The 20,767-nt window shown below is 41.7% G+C and overlaps 1 protein-coding gene across 10 annotated transcripts in view; it reads right to left on the bottom strand.

Annotated features, from left to right (window-relative positions):
- The window catches only part of SEC31A (SEC31 homolog A, COPII component), a 70,958-nt gene that overhangs the window by 15,384 nt on the left and 34,807 nt on the right, over positions 1-20,767 (bottom strand). For 2 of the 10 annotated variants that reach the window (XM_089526213.1, XM_089526214.1), the window contains exons 18-23: positions 17,477-17,622; positions 15,601-15,774; positions 14,506-14,682; positions 7,088-7,180; positions 6,216-6,351; positions 1,874-2,236 (exon numbers count right to left, since the gene is read on the bottom strand). In XM_089526213.1, the coding sequence (XP_089382339.1) occupies positions 1,874-2,236; positions 6,216-6,351; positions 7,088-7,180; positions 14,506-14,682; positions 15,601-15,774; positions 17,477-17,622 (1,089 nt within the window). The remainder of the gene's footprint in view (positions 1-1,873; positions 2,237-6,215; positions 6,352-7,087; positions 7,181-14,505; positions 14,683-15,600; positions 15,775-17,476; positions 17,623-20,767) is intronic. The other 8 variants (XM_089526215.1, XM_089526216.1, XM_089526218.1 and 5 more) reach the window with 5 other exon arrangements.

Below are 20,767 nucleotides of genomic sequence, written 5' to 3'. Positions count from 1 at the left end.
GCAGACATGGATTCTTAATTTTGCCTAAAGGACCTCATTGTGTGAGACACCATCTTTCAGCCTAGCTTACCTTAAATCATAGAATCACAGAATCATAGAGTAGGAAGAGACTGCACGGGTCATCCAGCCCAACCCCCTGCCATGCAGGAAATCCAAATCACAGCATCCCCAACAGATGGCCATCAGGCTTGCTTAAAGACCTCCAAGGAAGGAGACTCCACTACACTCCGAGGAAGTTTGTTCCACTGTCAAATAGCCCTTACTGTCAGGAAGTTCTTCCTAATGTTGAGGTGGAATCTCTTTTCCTATAGCTTGCATCCATTGTTCCGGGTCCTGTTCTCTGGAGCAGCAGAAAACAAGCTTGCTCCCTCCTCAATATGACATCTTTTCAACTATTTAAACAGGGCTATCATATCACCTCTTAACCTTCTTTTCTCCAGGCTAAACATCCCCAGCTCCCTAAGTCGTTCCTCATAGGACATGGTTTCCAGACCTTTCACCATTTTAGTCGCCCTCCTTTGAACACGCTCTAGTTTCTCAACATCCTTTTTAAATTGTGGTGCCCAGAACTGGACACAATATTCCAGGTGGGGCCTGACCAGAGCAGAATACAGTGGCACTATTACTTCTCTTGATCTAGACACTATACGTTTATTGATGCAGCCTAAAATTGTATTGGCCTTTTTAGCTGCCGCATCGCACTGTTCACTCATATTCAACTTGTGGTCTACTTGGACTCCCAGATCCCTTTCACATGTAGTCTCATTCAGCCAGGTATCCCCCATCCTATATCTGTGCATTTTATTTTTCTGTCCTAGGTGCAGTATCTTACATTTCTCCATGTTGAATTTCATTTTGTTAGCTTTGGCTCAGCTTTCTAGTCTATTCAGGTCATTAAAGCAGGAGATAGAATCAGGTGGCCCTCCAGATGTTGCTGGACTGCAACTCCCAGCATTCCTGACCATTGGTTAGGACTACTGCAGACATGCTGACCAACAAGGGCCTTGTGATTCCCATCCCAGGATTATGGTATTAATACAAGAATAAAATAGATAGTGGAGAACTACATATCCTAATCTGTCCTTTTTGAAAGAAGGCCAGTATAAAATTTTACTAAATGAATAGCGTAACATACAGTTTTTGGGGAATGCTGCTGGCCACAGACTGAAAATCATTAGTTTAACTATTTGGGAATATTACAAAAACAAAATAGGAACCAGATTCTATTTCATAAACCTTTCTATAAGCAACTCCTTGTTCTTTTAAGCTGCGGAAATGGAGATGCCAATTAATTCAGACAGACATTTAATGAATTGATTTTTTTTCTCCATACACCATTTTTAGGTTGGTTTTAACTAACAGGGATATAGAAGATAATAAACATATTTAAGCAAGGAATTAGGGAAGGTGGCAAAACTTTTTTTATATACTTGCATACCAGCTTGAGAGTCTCTTTTCCATATGCAGTGAATGACTCTGGATTATTTTGGATATCTATTTTGTGTATTGTAATAACTCTACATGCAGAAGTTATTATTTTAATCTTTGTATGATGTATACTTTTAGCTGTATCTGTTTTAACTTTTATAAGCTGCCTTGACTAACAGGGCTGGGAAAAGGTGGGAAATAAGCAAATAAATAAAATTTTGCTAGCTGTTTTCAACAGTGAGCAAGAAAGTTGTTGATGTTATACAGATGACGAGAGGCTAGTAACAGTTTTAGAAACAAAAGTAAACAAAATGATGTATGGGTCATACAATGCATACACATGCAGCTGCAGCAGCAATAATAATAATAATAATAATAATAATAATATAACAGATGTATTCCCACATTCCAGAATGCAAAACAAAGGCTCCTTTCAAGCGCAGACCTGTTCTTTGGGATGCAGCGAGCTCACTTGTTGCAGGCTCTGTACCTGTTGGTCCAGGAGGCAGCGCATACGGCATAGAAGATGCTGGAGCTCCTGGCCTGCCATGCTGGAAGGAGGCACCAGAAGGAGGGGGAGGAGGAGGAAGAGGAGAACTTGGATTCAAGGTTGTTGGAGAGGGTTGGGGCTGTGCTGGATATAATGGAGAAGGCATGGAACTGGGAGGATTAGAGGGAATGTAGGGAGGGTTGGGGTTAGTGTAAGAGACAGAAGCAGCTGGAGGAGGAGGAGCAAGAGGCTGCTGCTGGGGCTGATACAGCGACGGTCCCCCTGTTCCATAAGAATACTGCTGTGCTGGCTGACAAGCTACATCAGAGGAGAAAAAGGAGAAAGTTAGTAAAAGTGAGATGTGACTCATATCAATAACCTACAATCCTCCTGAAAGAGGCTGCATGTGTCATATATACTCAACTATAAGTTGACCTAATGTTTAAGTTGAGGACATTTTTGCGGCCAAAATTATGGATTATGATAAAACCCGTGGATAAATGAAGTGTAAACTTAGGGGCATGTGACAAAGGAGCTAAAGGATGAAGTAAAGTAAAACAATGGCAAAGAACTTACAAAATTCTAGCAGGTACAACTGTCTGTGATAGTTGGATGGATGAAAGAGTGGTGGTGGAGGGTGGGAATCAATGCTTCCAGGACAGATTACACTCTTGCCTTTCACCAATTGATGGGTTCTCTAGTGTGTGTGTGTGTGTGTGTGTGTATGAGTTAAAGTACCATAATTACATTGACCTGTGGATAATAATAATAATTATTATTTATTTATATAGCGCTGTAGATTTGCACAGCTCTGTGCATAAAAACAATAAATATAAAAGAGTAAACCTGCCTATAGCGTACAATTTAAGAAATAATAGGATAAGCTGAGGGGTCAATTCTAGACTTGCACATGAGTGTATACAGTAATTATTCCAGATCATGGAATTTGGCTAGGTTCCTAATTAACTTTTTTTAGTTGAAATTTATCTCAAGGCAGAATTTTAAAATAACCCCAATCAAAACACCACATTTTATGTAGCCAGCTCTTATAATTTAGAAGACACATTACATATCTGAATGCAATTTCTTTCTTTGAAATTACAATCATTAATGGTGGGCTGACAATACTTTGACCTGTAAGCTGCAAAAAACAAAAACAAAAAATACTGCTCCACACTGCACTGCCTCCCATTCTCTAGAACAGTGGTTCCCAACATTAGTCCTCCACGTGTTGTGGACTTCAGCTCCCACGATTCTTGACTGTTAGCAGAGTTGGTTGGGGCTTCCAGGAGCTGAAGCCCAAATTAAATGGAGGAGCAAAGGTTGGGAACCACTGCTCTAGAAACACAAGCTACTTGCTTGCTTAGTACCATGACATTGGTTATTAACCTGGGGGGGGGGGGGGGGAGAAGAGGGAAGAAATAAACTGGATAATGGTAATGGATATTACCATTATTTCTATCACTCATTTATTTAATTCTTCTAAGATGCTCTTGGAGACAACAGTCAACCAATGTGGCTGGATTTGAACTGGAAACCAACACTTGGATTTGAAAGGAAGACAGCTAAATGCACAGCATGCTGATTTATAAATTCCATTGAAAAAGCCCTGTGGGCAAGACACTATCTTTTGTGCCTTGAGCAGAAGGTAAGGCAAATCATTTTATGCACCTGGGATAGCACATTCAAAAGTTGTCTTATTAAAAAATATTTATATCCTGCTCTTTTCTTCACACACAAAGTTTTATAGAGTTACTGTATAACAGGGATAGCAAACAGCTGTGCTCAGGGATCATGCAATTCTCCAGGCAACAGACCTGGATGCAGAAATATATTTTACTAGACAAATTGCCTGCACACATAGTTTATCAGGATTTAAAGTAAAGTTAGTACTATCTAGCATAATGGGTTTGTCCTTAGTAAGACACAGTAAATTTTTACTTCAGCTTTTCTGCCTAAAAATGCTATTCAATGGGGCTCATAGCAGTAAACATAAATAAAATTAACACATAAAATCAGATTATCATGTACCAATGAAAAGAAATGAAAGTGCCAAAACCAGTCCAAGCCCAATTAAAGAATAATCTGTCTTAAAATACCAAAAGACTGTTTGAATGAAAAGGCCTTTCTTTGCTGGTGTAAGGACAATAAAGAGAAGGGGGACCCCATCAATTCCCTTGGGAGGGAGCTCTAGACACTGAGAATGGCCACCAGAAAGGGCAATGAAACGGAGAGAAGGAACTTTCTTGAAGATCTAAAACATTAGACAGGCAAGAACAGGGTCTTTCAAACTGCACTGTCACAATTCATAGCAAGCTTTACTGGTCACAACCATCCCTTTGAATCATGTACTAAATAGACTGGTTGCCGGTGAAGCTGTCCTAACAACTGAGTTACGTGCTCCTTACAACTTGACCTTGTCTAGCTGTAGCATTCTGGACCAGTTGTCGTTCCTGAACACTGCAGAGGCTTTGAATCTTACAAAATATAAACCCCATTGGATAGGGAATCTCTCTGTGCAAATGGACCTACAGGAAGTTCCTGTGCCCAGAATAAAGCTTGAAAATGAGTGAAGCCATATACCAATTGGGAAAGATCCATGGTGGCAACGATATCCTGACCCAGTCTCAGGGCTCGTCTACACTTGGGGAGGGGGGAGCCTGAATGGACCCTCTCGTCTGCTCTTCCCCACACCTGCCCTGGAGGCATCCCACATCCATTTTCTCTGAAAGTAGTTGTTTTCACCTTCACTCTGCACCTGTTTTCTCCACAGTTCCTGTGTCCACTGTTGCTGCCTCGCATTATATCTGCCTTTCTTCCAAAACCAGGACAGATTGCTAGTTTCCAGTTGCTGCCATTTCTGTCAATGTCTGGGCCACTTCCCCACCAAGAACAACTATTAATGATTTCCCCCCTCTTCAGTCTGAGGTCAGAACAAGATGCTAGGCACCTTGCAAGCAGAGAAAACCTTTCTGTAACCTTTCTGCTGTAAGGTTTTTCCTGCTTCTGAGATGCCCAGTTCCTCATTCTAATCTCACAAGCCGCCACCAGTAGCACTGCCAAGAAGGGAAAAACCTTTAACGGTTGTACTGGATGGGAAACTGGCCTGGACACTGAGGGAAATCGTGGCAGCTACCAAGTGATCTGTCCTGCCTGCCACCCCCATCATTACCACCAAAAGAAAATAATTCAGCATGAGTCTATAGTTCATATGCTGGAAGCATCAGTTTCTAGCAAACTCCAGAGCAAATTGTGAGTTTTTAAAACTCAGGTATGAGGTGGCATACACTGAGTTTGCTGCTGATATGGCTGTGCAGCATGTGTCCTGATCACGCCAGTTTCAGGGGCAGGGGGAGTTTCCTTGTGTACAGGATATCCTCAGCGCAACAAACAAAGAAGACTCCAGTTCTCAAGACCATTCTGCCTACCACAAGAAGTGAGACAAGTACATTCATACAAACAGTTTTCCCCTGAGGCACCTACCCTCAGAAACACAAAGGAAAAACAGAAGATTTCGTATGAGACACGTGGTCAAGGGGATGGAATCAAAGTAGACTACTGCAACTCCATCTCCCTGACACACACCCAGGCTCGCCTGCTGCTGCACACATAATCCAGTTGAGTGAAGCAGGGAGAGATTTTCTCCTTCAACTAAGTCTCATCCAATCAGATTCCTGTAATACAAGGCAGGCTGGAACTCATTCAGGATCAAGTCCTGATGGGCTGTTGCTTTTCCCATTCACTGGCCTCGCATTCAGCATCAACATTTTCAGCTCAGAGGCCTGCCACGAGTGTTATTCACACCACCTGACTTAGGAGAAAATATTTACAATGGGCCCTTTGGTTCCAGGAAACCCCCCCCCCCCCCATGGATACCAAATCCAGGGATGCTCAAGTCTCATTATATACAGTGGCATGATAAACTGGTGTCTCTTAGATAAAATGGCAATATCAAGGTTTGCTTTTGGGCTTTAATATATATATATTTTCAAGCCAGGAATGGTTGAATCCATGGATGTTGAACCTGTAGATTTGGAGGGCCAACTGTATATCTACATATGACAAACGCAGCCCAAAGACAGATGGAAAATAAGTATGGCATGCCTTACTTCTTTTAACTTGATTTCTTTTTTCCCGTCCTTTGCAGGAAGAGGAAAATCTGGCTTAATTTTTAACAATAGTTCGATTAACATGGTTTTCCAAAGTTTATTCATAGAAAACACTGTCCCCATGTTGTCCCAAGTTTGCAACTCAACCATTAATTAAAATAAGGCAGTGAAAAATTGCTGCTACTTACGTTGTGGATATGTCTGTCGTGCTCCCACCTGTGAGTACATGTTGTAACCAGGAGGTGTAGGCTGATGTGGGGGTACACTGGTATTGCCAGCCCCTTGCATAATAAATCCTGGAGGAGGAGGTGGTGGATTTTCTCCCTGGGAAGCAAATGAAGGAAAACTTTTTTCCCCAATTATTTAAGTTTGCTTTTGAAGAAGAAGCAAAGGACTACCATGGGTTTAAGGTGTTTAAGAGCTAAACGTTCTGAACTCAAGAGCAACTGATAGTCCATTTAAAACGCCATTCTACTTCCCATCTTTACCATATGATCATTTACCAAAGTGCATAGCACTAATTTTGAATGTAAGGACAGACTATATAACAGGTAACAAACAAGATGCAATCTCAATCTGCAATGTCTTGGGTCAAAATGATATAATGTGATATACACAGAATTCATTAAAGGGACAGGACGCGGGGAGGGAGATGTTAATTTGTTTCAAAATGTTTTATGAGGGCTAAGCCATTTACTCAATAAAGAAAAAAATGGGAGTAGGGAAGGTATATTAGATTATTTAAACCCATCTGTTTCCCCAGTGGAGACTATGGTGTTTACTACTTGAACTCAAAATTGGATTCATAAGCCAGTTCACATTTCTTTCAGGTTTCTGAGAGTTATCCTGCAATATAAGCAACAGCAAAATGAAACCTGATCAAATTAGAAACTTGTGACGGCTTCCCAGATGGCCTGGAATGCACCAAGAAACAGAAAGTGTACAAAAAAGTATGGGTGTCATGGTGGTGGTGCATGAAAGTATGTGTGCAAGTGTCTACATGTTTTTAAAAGGTATGTAAGAGCAGATCCTGCTCAAAGAGGAAAAATTAATGTTATACCTGTGTCCCTGAGGGAGAGGCTGCAGAAGGATGGCTGGGAAGGGCAGTGGGGTTTTTGTTACTCCAGGTAGTGACAGTAGGGGCAACTCTAACCTGAATTAAACAGAGAGATACCAATCATGGAAAAATAAAAAATGTAAAAAAAAATCCAAAGGGTTTCAAATAGCCAGAAAGCTCAAAAGTCTATCAAAATCAAACAATGTTTTCTGATTTTCATGCTGTTTAGAAATTAGGATTAAGACCTCAATCACTACAAGCTAGGAAGAAGCCAAGCAGTACAGACAAGGCAGCAAGTGGAAAGGCAGCAAACATTCAGCTGTGGCTTGAAGTGCAAAAAGAAATCTGGTCATGCTATTAATGCCAGATTAACTATTATATTGTCCTGAATCAGGTTTTGCATCCTTACTTATACAACTAAGAGCAAGCTGCAGTCTCAGTGCCAAATGCCACTTCACAAAATTGCCTGGTATCAGAATTAAACAGGGTTTTTCTTGTTCCTGTTACAACATCAGTATTAATATTAATAAACTTTATACAACCTGTTTGCAGAGGAACATCTATTCTGAGACTTTAACACAGGAATATAACACACATTGTAAATAACCAAATATACATATTAAGAAAGGAGGCAAGGGAAGAACACCTGAACACCATAGAATCATAAAATCCTAGAGTTAGAAGAGACCACAAGGGCCATCTAGTCCAACCCCCTGCCATGCAGGAACTCTCAATCAAAGCATCCCGACAAAATCCCATCCAGCCTCTGTTTAAAGACCTTCAAGGAGGGAGAGTCCACTACATTCCAAGCGAGTGTGTTTCACTGTCAAATCATAGAATCATGGAGTTGGAAAAGACCACAAGGGCCATCCAGTCCAATCCCCCTGCCATGCAGGAACTCTCAATCAAAGCATCCTCGAATGATGGCCATCCAGCCTCTGTTTAAAGACCTCCAAGGAAGGAGACTCCACTACAGTCTGAGGGAGTGTGTTCCACTGTTGAACAGCCCTTACTGTCAGGAAGTTCCTCCTAATGTTGAGATGGAATCTCTTTTCCTGTAGCTTGCATCCATTGCTCCATTGGGTCCTAGTCTCTGGAGCAGCAGAAAACAAGCTTGCTCCCTCCTCAATATGACATCCCATAAAATATTTAAACAGGCCTATCATATCACCTCTTAACCTTCTCTTCTCCAGGCTAAACATCCCCAGCTCCCTAAGTCGTTCCTCATAGGGCATGGTTTCCAGACCCTTCACCATTTCAGCCTCCCTCCTTTAGACACACTTCAGTTTCTCAATGTTCTTTCTTAACTGTGGTGTCCAGAACTGGACACAATATTCCAGGTGGGGCCTGACCAGAGCAGAATACAGTGGCACTATTACTTCTCTTGATCTAGACACTATACTTTTATTGATGCAGCCTAAAATTGCATTGGCCTTTTTAGCTGCCGCATCACACTGTTGACTCATGTTCAACTTGTAGTCTACTTGGGACTCTTAGATCCTTTTCACACGTAGTCTCGTTCAGCCAGGTGCCCCCCATCCTATATCTCTGCATTTCATTTTTCTGCCCTAAGTGCAGTACCTTACATTTCTCTGTGTTGAATTTCATTTTGTTAGCTTTGGCCCAGCTTTCTAGTCTATTCAGGTCGTTTTGAATTTTGATCCTGTCCTCTGGGGTATTAGCTATTCCACCTAATTTGGTGTCATCTGCAAATTTGATGAGTATGCCCCCAATTCTGTCATCCAAGTCATTGATAAAGATGTTGAATAGCACTGGGTCCAGGACAGAACCCTGTGGGACTCCACTGGTCACTTCTCTCCTAGATGAAAAGAAGCCATTGTTGAGCACCCTTTGGGTTTGGCCGGTGAACCAATTAGAAATCCATGTAACAGTTATCTTGTCTAGTCATGGGGAACCTTGTCAAAGGCTTTACTGAAATCAAGATACATCTGTTAAGGAGCCCTGGTGGTGCAGTGGTTAAATGCTAGTTCTGCAGCTATTCACAGCCACAAGGTTGTGAATTCAATCCCAAGCAGGGCTCCGTGGTCCACTCAGCCTTGCATCCTTTCATAGGCCACTAAAATGAGTACCCAGCTTCTTGGGGGCAATCTGTTTACACATTGTAAATAGCTTAGGGAGTGCTTATGTACACTGATAAGTGTACAGAAATGTATTTGTTATTGCTATTGCTATTGTTCATGCTAAAATCTGGGTGGAGTCTACAGTGCTCTATACCCATGATAACCATGGTCCTGGAATTATAGTTATTAAAACAGGGAGAAGTGAGTAAGACACATAAACTCTATAAAATCAAGAAACAATTGGAATGTAATTAAGATACACAAAGTAGACCATGAAGATAGGCCCATATACAATGTTTAAGTACGTATCTGTGATTTTTTTGTTCCAGTTTGGAACATGTTCTCATATTAAATATGTAACATTCCCCCAAAGACAAAGCACACTACTCCCTTTTACAATATAGTGTGTCCTTAGTATTTCTTAGTATATCCGTATTATTTCTGTTTGCAAAATGAACTCCTAGGCATGAACATAGTAGGGTTTTGCAAACCATAGTTTGAAGAGGCACAGGATCATGCATGGGCTTCTTTCTTATGTGCAAATTCATCTTCTATGGTTTGTTTAATAATAGTTCAAACATGTTGGCATGTGTGAACATGTTTAAAATGAATCAGGATTCCCCTATGACCAAGTATATACGCCCATATTAAAACTTGGTTATAAGGGTAACTTTTGATAGTTTAAAACATCTTTGTACCATGTTACACAGAAAGAGTCTTCTGATGCTTCCAAATCTAGGTGTCCCAAGAAAACACAGGAATAGAAGGAGCATTTGTAAGGGAGAATTAGCAAGCATAATGAAAAATTAGTCTTTTCTTTGCTGCCTGTATCCCCTTTTTCTTCTATATTGAATCATCTATCATCAGCAAAGTCCCAAACTGGAAGTCAAGCAGATTCATGGAAACATATGTTATGAACCTGAATAGGCACTAGATTATTAAAGACAAGTCTCTTCCACCAGAGAATGGAAGGGTTGGCAGGGACTCTAAAGTCTTCTAATCTAATCCTCTGCTCAGTGCAGGATTCGCAATGCAGAAGGAAAATTGAGTATGCCTGAGACACAACCACAGCGGCACCTGGTGCGGTACGGGGCTTTGGGAGCGGGGCGAGGTGCCCAGGGTTCTCCCTCCCTGCCCAGCATGGCTTTATAAGGCAGAGAGTAAGGGGTGCCCAGGACCTCTCCCCACCTGCCTCGAGATGTGGTGCTACTGACAACCATCTATCTCTGCTTAAATACTCCAAGAAAACCCATGACCTCCTGAGCAGTCTGTTTCCACTATCAGACAACATGTATCATAAAGAGGTATCTTCTGGTTACATGAAAATTGCTTCCTCTTGCAGTTTTCATTCTAGTCTGGCCACTGAAGCAAAAGCAAATAAGTTTTCTCAGTCTTCTCTGTGAAAGTCTTTCAGATATTTGAAGGCAGCTATCATGCCTCTATCCTAATCTAAACACATCCAGCTCTTTCAACTCTTCTTCCCTTTTCCTCTGTATTTGAACATTATCTTGGCAAATGCCAGTTTAGGAGCACACATTTGCTGTGATAATGTCATTCTACTCTAAAATTTCTCTTCATGCAACACAAGAAGAAAAGACAAGACATGTTTCTTATTGTTCACTCATAACAGTGTGCTTATTTATTTCTATGATTATTTCTACAATAATCATATATGCATCATATATATTAATTAAAAATATACAAATATTTATGTTTCAACCTTTAGACATTAAAAGGACTCCCAAGGCAGTCTGAATCAATTATTAAAATTGAAAATTGTGATGTAGATCTGCTGGACTTTCCCCCTGCCCCACTGCCATTCCCTTCTCCTTTTGTGTCTTGTCTTTTTCAGATTGTAAGCCTGAGGGCAGGGGAATGTCTAATTTACAAATTGTAAGCCGCTCTGATAGCCTTGGCTGAAGAGCGGGGTATAAATAAATAAATATTATTATTATATTATTATTAAAACTTCATCACAGTTATCGCCAAGGAGCATTAAGAGACAGAATAAAGACAGTTAAAAGAGGTTATAGCAATAAAATTTGCTGCTAGGGGGATAAGAATGGTTTAAACTATGCTTCCCAAAACTGTTGCTGTCTTGAGTTGCTAGACCACACTACACATCATCCCCAGCCAATATGGCCCGTGGCAGCCCCAGATGGAGGCACTGGCATTCTGGTTGGGGATAATGAGTGTTGGAGTCTGACAGAGCTTGAGAGTGCCAGCTTGGAGAAGGCAGTCTTAAACAATCCATTTAAACAACAGGAAATATAGGCATACCTCAGTTAACAAAGCCTTTAACAAAGAAATTTCCTTTTTACAAAGTTATTTCATACCAACTGGACCTCTCTTTCTTTCATTATCCTCTATCTAACTGGATGTTTTTTAAAACAGCATTGGCATTTGAAAGATGGTGAAGGAGGGCTAGAGAAAAACAGATTTTTCTGTGTCAGGCTGCAGTAACACATCTGCAGTAAACAACACAATAAAGCTTGAGCTAGGAAAGAATGGGATTCTATTCTAGCCAATCCTATCATAACTGGTGTTCTGCCTACAACAGACAAGGTAAACAGCAACTCCTTCTAGAATCCCTTGCTGAACATTCATGACAAGCAAGTGAAACGGGGAAAGCAGATAAGCTCCCATCAACATATTAAAAAAACACTGATCTATAAATTTGGCCACCAAAAGAGGAAACTATAATAAAAGTGGAAGCTGCTGAAAGAAAAAAGTATCCTATCCCTGTATGCATTTTTGAGGAAAAAAACTTCAAGTGGTCTCTAAAGATTCAATATGTTTTTGTTTACTATAGTAAGGCATATCAGACCTGGTTGTTCCATTTCATGTCTGCATATAATCATGTTTTGAATGACACACACTGAGCTGCTCTTTCTTCTTTGTGGTGCAGAAACCAATTCCTATTCTCTCCAGATTATTCTTCCTTGTTGTACCAAATTTTCACATCTACTATGTTCACTGAGGTATACCTGCAAGGATTTAACTTAATTTCCTTGATGTTACTGCAACTATACAGTTGGCCCTCCACATCTGTTTTGCAAATTTGATTATTTGTGGGTATGTACTCTCTAGGAATCTTTAGGTTCTCCAGTGCGATTCTATGAACAACACCAGAGGTTGTGCTGGAAGATCTAGAGATTCCTGGAGAGAACATTTCTCTAGGCATTAGCAGTTCCTGCAGCACAATTCTATGGTCAATCTTTGGGGGATGTTAAGCATGCAGTTGTGCTGGAGGGCCTAAACATTCCCTGAGAGGTGTTCTCTGAGGTTAAAAAAAAATAGTTGTTTTATCTGTAGTTTTCACACTTTCACAGGGGCCCTGTGCCCCTAAACCCAGCAAATGTGGAGGGCCCAATGTAATTTGATGTTGAGATTCAGATGGTAATTTGTGCCACCACTTTAGCATATGCATATTTACGATCCCCCCTTTCCTTGATTTTGGCTCATAAAAGATAATTTGAAATAGCTATGTGGTGTCTTGGCAGCCCTCTTTCACAGTGAGAAATACAAAGAATACAAAAGAAGTATGTTACTTTGTTCATCTTTATTTTTAATATAGCTATTTTCTACACTGGTGTCCTTCAAAAGGTCACAGCTGAAAAGTATTGATCTGAAGTCAGCCGCTGTTTTATCAGAGCAACTCAGTCACGTGAAATACTGGTGCAGGAGGAAAGGCTTGGGGACTAACTACATTCTTCTATTAACTTCAAAATGTTAACACTGAAACACTGATATTAAGCTGGTCTGACTCTGTAATTTTCTTTTGAAGTCTCCAAGGTATATAGTAAAGAGGTGGGAAAGTATTTGTGCATTTCCTCTTGTTACCAGAGAAATTTCTATTCTCTCTCCTCTTCTTTTTCTTTTTCTTTTTCTGTAAACTCTTTTATATCCTAATAACCAATTCACTGCCATTGGGACTAAATACAGTCTACTGAATATTGCTTTAATTGGCTGTCCCACATAATATTTCCTATGTGACTCATGTGCAACTTCACTTCTTTCAACATACAATGTATTGATATAAAAGGCCACACCAAGCAACAATGGCGTTTGCTGTGTATGCTCTCCCTTGACCTGGTCGTATACTACCAGTGTGGTTGCAAGATCTAAAGAAATACTTGGCCTCCAAAGCTAATTACTTTGAAGTCAAAGTATGTTAGTCAAGAAAAGCAACTAACTGAAATATCAAAGAGCAGAGTTGGAAAAACTGAGGCCTGCATTTAGTCTACAAGGCCTCTTTTTGTTGCCCCTGGGGCCCTCCAATTTTTTTGTCCCCAAATACCTCCCCCCACTGCCCCTTTAGAGGGTATAGGGACAGATTTTGGCAAGTTTTTCTTCCCCTGGTTAATTTTAGACCCAGAGATGGTAAAAAAAACATGGGTTGGGGCTGGGGGCCATTTAGGGGCAAAAAAAATCAAAGTTGTTGGCAGGGGGAGTGTAGTTCTTTAAAGGATCTTAGAGGCCATGAAGGTTTCCTAACCCATGACATTTGCCCACTCCGGATATAGAGGGAAGGAGGGAGAAAGAAAGGGATCTCATCTAGGAACAACAGAAAATAGGTGCGACTTTCACTACCACTACACATAAAACAGTCTGAGAAATAAGCTTAGCAAAGTTATTAATCTATAAAAATGTTCAGCGATCACCTGCTCACAAACACTCATGTTAGTCATAGCAGCTTGACACAACAGCTTGAAAGTTGACATAACAGCTTGAAAGAAAAGACTGCTCTGTTCCAGTTTAGAAACACTTCCCTGTTTGCCCACCTGTAAGATGATTCTTGCTCACCACAATCAATAGACCATTTACAAGTCTACCATAAATGGAGTACACTAACAAAGTTATAGATTTGCCAATATAGCTACTCGACAATCATACTGATAGATGAAAGAGTACTCAAATCTGGAGAGAAAATAACTAGCTTATTCTTTGTAGAAAGAATGTAAATGAAATCCAAGGCATGCATACAGAAAAGCAACAAACAAGAAGGGGAAAACAGATAACAGTTTCCAAGCAATATCTGAGAGAACACTAAGCATTTAAAAGTACTGTACATTTTATATTTATCTAAGCATGTTTGCCATTGTGTGCAACCCCCAGGCAACCTGACTAATATGACTTCTAAGAGTGCACTCTAGAAACAAGTGCAAGATACACTGCTACAAGCTGTAAAAAACACACATGCTGCTATCCGAAAGCCTTTTAAGATGCTCTTCATACAGAAATTCTGCAGACCATGATGCACATATCATCAAATGGAATCATTCAACAAAACTGTGACTGTATTAATCCCAAAATTAAGTGTGGTTGCTGAATAATTACCTGCTGATAATATTGTTGGGCTGGGATTTGCTGTGGCATTTGCATCTGGCCTGCTGTAGGTCCGACTCTTCCCTTGGCTGTAGGTTGCCTCTCATAAGTTGCTTTGGGGGCCTCTGGGCCTCTGGGGGTATCTCCTTGGGCTCTACAAATTCTCTCCCGTAATTGTACAATGTTTGGCTGTAAACCATGAAACAAGGAATTACAGACATACATAGAGAAACATACTTTATAAGTAAGCTATGGGGTGTTACTGGAATACTTCAGAGGGTTGGTGTCTTAATTCAGACTGTATACATTCTACATTCTTTATTCTGTCACTTTGTAAAGCCTGATTATCTCATCAGCATGGTATCAGTACTATCAGCATCACATAGGCCCGGTACAGACCAGTGCCATAGCACATCATGAAGACGTGCTAGGGTTGCCTCACCCTAGTACATCTTCTGTATGTCAAAATGGCGGTGCCCTGTACAAACGGGTGCCACCATTTTGATGCAACGGATGCCTAGCATATGCACGTTGTGGTGCCATAATTATGGCGCACTGCGACGTCATTATGGCGCCACAAAAGGAACCCGCTTTTTGCTCCCCAAGAAAGCCACACGCTTTGTCCGCTGCGGCTTCCTCATGGAGCAAAGCAGGGCGCCAGCAGACCGCCCTTTTTGGGCGGTCTGTACCAGGCCATAGACAACTCAAAAAGTCTGAATGGATGTTCTTTTATTTTGTTAAGTGATGCCCAAGGGGGGGGGGGAGAGGGAGAGGAGGAGGGATTCTCAAAGTAAGAGAGAAAAATGCTCTTCCAAGAGAGACATGTGGAGGAGTATTACAGCACAATTACAGTGGCAGTAGTTCCCACAAGCTCAGTTATGGGCTGGCTTTCTTTCCCTAAATGCACTGACATTTTTGGTGCAGGCTAGCATGCAAAGATCCATCTTCCAATGTAAGCAAAAAAGCCCCATTACTGCAATGACCCAGGTGCCTAAAAGGCCTTCAACTGTCAGTTTTAGACAGTAATCTGTTTGCAACTTGAGATCTGCTCATTTAGTCTAAGGAAAAAGTGTAAGAAACTAAGGAAAGAAAATTAAACTTGTTTACCTGGTTGGTGTCTGCAGGTAGGAAAGCTAATGCTGCAGCAATGCTGCCCTGTGAAGCCAAGAGGTTAGCATATTGACTCATCTTCTCAGCCAGAAGAGCACCAACAGCATTTCCATCCATCACCTGTGTTTGCTGTACTGCCTTACGTAGGATTACCACTTTTTCAATTAGATCCTAGGAAATGAAGATGAAAGGTCGGGGGGGGGGGGGGGGGGGGAGAAAAGGCAATACTAAGTGGAAAACTGATCAGAGTCCAAACGTACATGGCCACAAAAGGTATGGTAGTAGTAGCAGTCTTATTTCTGTAAGGACAAGAGTTTTGCAAGAGCACAAATACTGCAATTGGTTAATCTATGCTTGCCCAAGATTGGCTTACTTTCACAGTGCTGTATACAAATGGCAAACTCTCCTTTTAAGAGTTAAGAGCATTTGATAAAAAATGCACTGACCCTAGAACAACTGGGGCGGGCAAATACACTCAGCCCACCACATTCACCGGTTTGTCTTATATGGATTTGATGAATCAGAGATTTGTTTAATATGTTATCTCTAGGAATCTTCACTGTTTTTGTTTATATTTACTTATATTTATATTCATTGTGCTCTAAACCCTAGGAATAGTGTGTGTGTGTGTGTGTGTGTGTGTGTGTGTGTGTGTGTGACTCTATTTTGCTCTTCAAGGATTGTATTCTGCTCAGTCTGGATTACGAGCTCTTCTGTATGTGCATGTGTATGAACATATGCAGGCAAATACATACATTACACATACATAAACATTTTTAAAAATATCTTGTTCTTCCTTCAAAGAATGGCTTATGTACAGTTCATGGATCCCTCTCACTCAAGCAGTTTACAGAATCAAATATGCTTAATGTCAGTATTACAGATGTGTCATGGGCCTTCAGATCATTCTCAGGAGTGAATGGAGTAAGTAAGGATTGTGTTTCTATTCTGTGTCATGCCACTAGTAAAGTAGCTCTCATAATTTTCCTAGTGCCAGAAAATGAGCAACCCTCAACAATGGGGCAGGGTTATTGTTTGCTTTTGGGCTTCCCAGTGGCATCTGGGAAATGAATGCTGGATTGGACAGGGCTTTCCTCCCATCCAAAGGGTCCATAAGCTCTTCTTGTGTTCTTAATACTGAGCGGAACAGCTGCCCAATAATGGTGGGGGCTACAGCAATGGGTGAAGGCTAATGATTCCAATGTGGATGAGAGTTTAAAGGCTGCTGGGGATACTCTGGCTTCCTCACCACACTATGTTTGGACATTTAACAGGCGTTAAGTAGCAAGTGCAGTGATTTAGATGTTTCTTTAGTTGAAGCAACCCAAACATCTACGGTTAGTTCTCCACATTTACGGCTTTGATTTTGTAGATCTGACTATTTGTGGATTTGATTAATACATTCGCTCTAGGAATCGCTAGATATTCCAGTGTGTCTCTATGGCCAAGTTTTGAAAGAAGTTGCACTGGAAGACCTAGAGGTTCCTACAGAGAACACTTCTCTGGGCATCTGTAGGTCCTCCAATAATTCTATGGTCAACTTCCAGCAGAAGTTGACCACAGAGTTGAGCTGGAGGACCTAGCTATTACTAGAGAAGTTCTCTCAGGTAAAAAAATAGTGTTTTTATCCGAGGTTTTCCCACTTTCATGGGGGTCCTTAGTCCCTTACCCCAGCAAATGTGAGGTCCCATTGTATTAGGTTTAGAGTGAACTACTGAGAATGCCAAATTGCAATAGCCAAACCTTGTATTATGTTTCTATCCAAAGGGAAATGGAAATATAAGAAGGTAATTTCAGAAGCCTACAGTATTTTACATGCCATTTAAAATCCCAGGGACTAGGCCAAAGGAAACCATTTAATGATGACACTGACCTGAAGAGACAATGGATTGTTTCCATCCTGAGCTTTAGTCCAGCAGGCAACCAATTTCTCTACATTCCCCGCACAAATGTAGCACAAGCAAGCCTGAGTCTGCAGAAGGCTGTCACCTTCATTTTCAAGTCTAGCACCCAATAAATCTAAATTAGGAATAAGCACAGAAAAAAGATATATCTGAATGCATATACAAAAATATAATTATTGAAACATCTTACAAAACATCTGATCAGAATGTGCTGTTGGCCCACATACCTCTTCCTACCCTTGTGTCCTTGCTCCTTCCCTTCACTTAACGGCTTTCCCTAACTACTCTCTGCTGAAATTAATAAATCAGGCACACTATGTGTGACCAATCTAAACACTGTAGCAAACTATGGTTATAGTAAGCATGATACCTGAGAAGGAAATCATCATGCAAAAGGAAGGAGGAAGGGTAAGGAGGTGCACAAGTCTGTAATAAATCTCAAGATTATTCAAACTGGAGACAGGGTTTGGCGGTTCATCTCCAAATTGGCTTGGAATACTCTATCAGCCAGAGGAGTCTTGCTTTCCAATAGCTGGTGCTATAATTCACTAGTTTCAAAATATACCTCAGCAGCCTGGCAGTTGTGGGATCAAGTGAAGAGGGAACAATTTCTAGAGAACAATCTCACCAAAATAGTGAAGGGCCTAGAAACCATGCCTTATGAGGAGAGACATAAGGAGCTGGGTATGTTTAACCTGGAAAAGAGATGGTTAAGAGGTGACATGATAGCCTTGTTTAAGTATATGAAGGGGTGTCATATTGAGGATGGAGCAAGCATGTTTTCTGCTGCTTGAGAGAATAGGACATAGAACAATAGATGCAAGGTATAGGAAAAGAAATTCCACCTAAACTTCCTGACAGTAAGAGCTGTTCGACAGTGGAATTCAGTCCCTTGGAGTGGCAGAATTTCCTTCTTTAAATAGAGGCTGGATGGTCATCTGTCAGGGGTGCTTTGATTCTAAGTTTTTGCATAGAAGGGGGGGGGGGGGTTGGACTGGATAGCCCTTGTGACTCTATGAGGGTGACCTGCAGTTGCCGAACAGATTTATAAAACTAGAGTCAAGAAATCAGCCTTCATCACCCCACTTCAACTGTGCTGGACTATACCATCCTCCTCTACTATACATCATCCCCCTCTATGTGCAGGTCAGTGCCCAATAATTATGGTTGGACACAACTGAAGGGCCCTAGTCTAGGAAGGGCTGCAATATGCACTGTCATTCTCTGGATGACTTGCCTCCAATACTAATACTCCTTCCTGCCAAAACAGACCAATGGAATACTGTGACCAGTTGTGATAAGCTTATATTTGGCAATGTGTACAATATAACAACTGTACCACTGTATTCTGTTTAAGTCAATCCGTTTATGAGACTAGACTGGATCAATTTGAGCTTGTGAGTACTGATGACGTGGACAAGATCCTTGGAAAGGTGAGGAAGACAAAATTATTATTATTATTAACCTTTATTTATGAAGCGCTGTAAATTTACACAGCGCTGTACATGCAATCTCTTTAGTTAGACGGTTCCCTGCCCTCGGGCTTACAATCTAAAAAGACATGACACAGAAGGAGAAGGGAGTGGTGGAGGGAAAGGGTAAGAGGTCCAGCAGTTCCTCTCTACCTCCGAGGCCTGGACCAAGGTAGATGGACTGGAGGGAGGGCTTGGCTTCATAATGGAAGGTTAATCTTCATCCAGGGAAATGCCCTCTCGACCCCTGCCCATCATGGCTGGCCATCCAGGGAGGTGATGCCTTGATGGCATTTCTTAGACGACTCATCAATGCATCCCTTAGGGAAGGTTATGTACCATCTGCCTTAAAGGAAGCAGACCGCTTCTGAAAAAACCTTCCCTGGACATGAAAAATTATAGGCCTGTTTCCCATCTGCCATTTTTGAGTAAGGTGATCGAGAGGGCTGTCGCTCTTCAGCTCCAAGTGGTCTTGGATGAAGCCGATTTTCTAGATCCATTTCAAACTGGCTTCAGGACAGGATATAGGGTGGAGACTGCCATGGTCGCCTTAACTGATGACCTTCGTCTAAGCATCGACAGAGGAAGCATGACCCTGCTGGTGCTATTAGATCTCTCAGTGGCATCTGACACAATAGACCATGACATCTTCTTGGAACGCCTGAGAGAGTTAGGAATTGGAGGCTTTGCCTTGCAGTGGTTCCGTTCCTTCCTCTCAGGTAGATTCCAGAGGGTGATGCTCAGGGACAGCTGCTCTTCAAAAACAGAGCTTAATGTGGCATCCCTCTGGGCACCATCCTGTCCCTGATGTTATTCAACTTCTATATGAAACCACTGGGATAAATCATCTGTAGACATGGAGCGGGGTGTTATCAGTATGCTGATGACACCCAAATATACTTCTCCATGTCTCAGTCATCAGCAATGACGACAGATGGTATTTCTCCCCTCAATCAATGTCTTGCAGCAGTAATGGACTGGATGGGAGAAAACAAGCTCAAGCTGAATCCAGACAAAACAGAAGCACTTACGGTAGGGACCCCCAAACCAGGTATCGGGCCGCAACCTCCAGTCCTAGAGGGGTTCACGCTTCCCTCAAAGGACTGTGTTCACAGCTTAGGGGTGCTTCTCGACTCGTCGCTTCAGATGAGAAATCAGGTGAATGCAACGGTCAAGAGTGCCTGTTATCAGCTCCGCATGATATGTCAACTGCGCCCTTTCCTGGAGCCGGGTGACCTCGAAACTGTAGTACATGCACTGGTAACCTCAAGACTAGATTTTTGCAATGCGCTCTACATGGCGCTACCCTTGTGCCTAATCCAGAAACTTCAACTGGTACAGAATATGGCAGCCAGATTGATTACAGGAACAAGTAGGAGAGACCATATTACACCAATATTGAAATCACTCCACTGGCTGCCTATTCCGTTTCCGGACACACTACAAGGTGTTGGTCATTACCTTTAAAGTCATCCATGGCTTGGGCCCAATCTACTTAAGGGATCGCCTCCTTCCGTGTAATCCGCCCCGTGCACTCAGATCCTCTGGGAGGAATTTGTTGCAGTCCACAGAGACCAGATTGATGGCGACCTCCCAGAGGACCTTTTCCGTGATCGCTCCCCCTTTATGGAATGGCCTGCCGGACAAGATCCGTCAAATTACCAACCTAGAGAGCTTCAGGAAAGCTGTCAAGAAGGATCTCTTCCGGCAGGCCTTACCAGAATAGAACCCGGCCATGTAATGCTCCCCCCACAGACATATATAAGTGAAGACTCTGCCCACCGTTAT

This window comes from Sceloporus occidentalis, unplaced genomic scaffold (genome assembly GCF_023333645.1).
Source record: "Sceloporus occidentalis isolate IW3139 unplaced genomic scaffold, rSceOcc1.0.p SCAF_5, whole genome shotgun sequence".
Taxonomy (NCBI): Eukaryota; Metazoa; Chordata; class Lepidosauria; order Squamata; family Phrynosomatidae; genus Sceloporus; species Sceloporus occidentalis.
The sequence above is the reverse complement of the archived record's forward strand: the minus strand, read 5'-3'. Positions and strand labels throughout refer to the sequence as shown.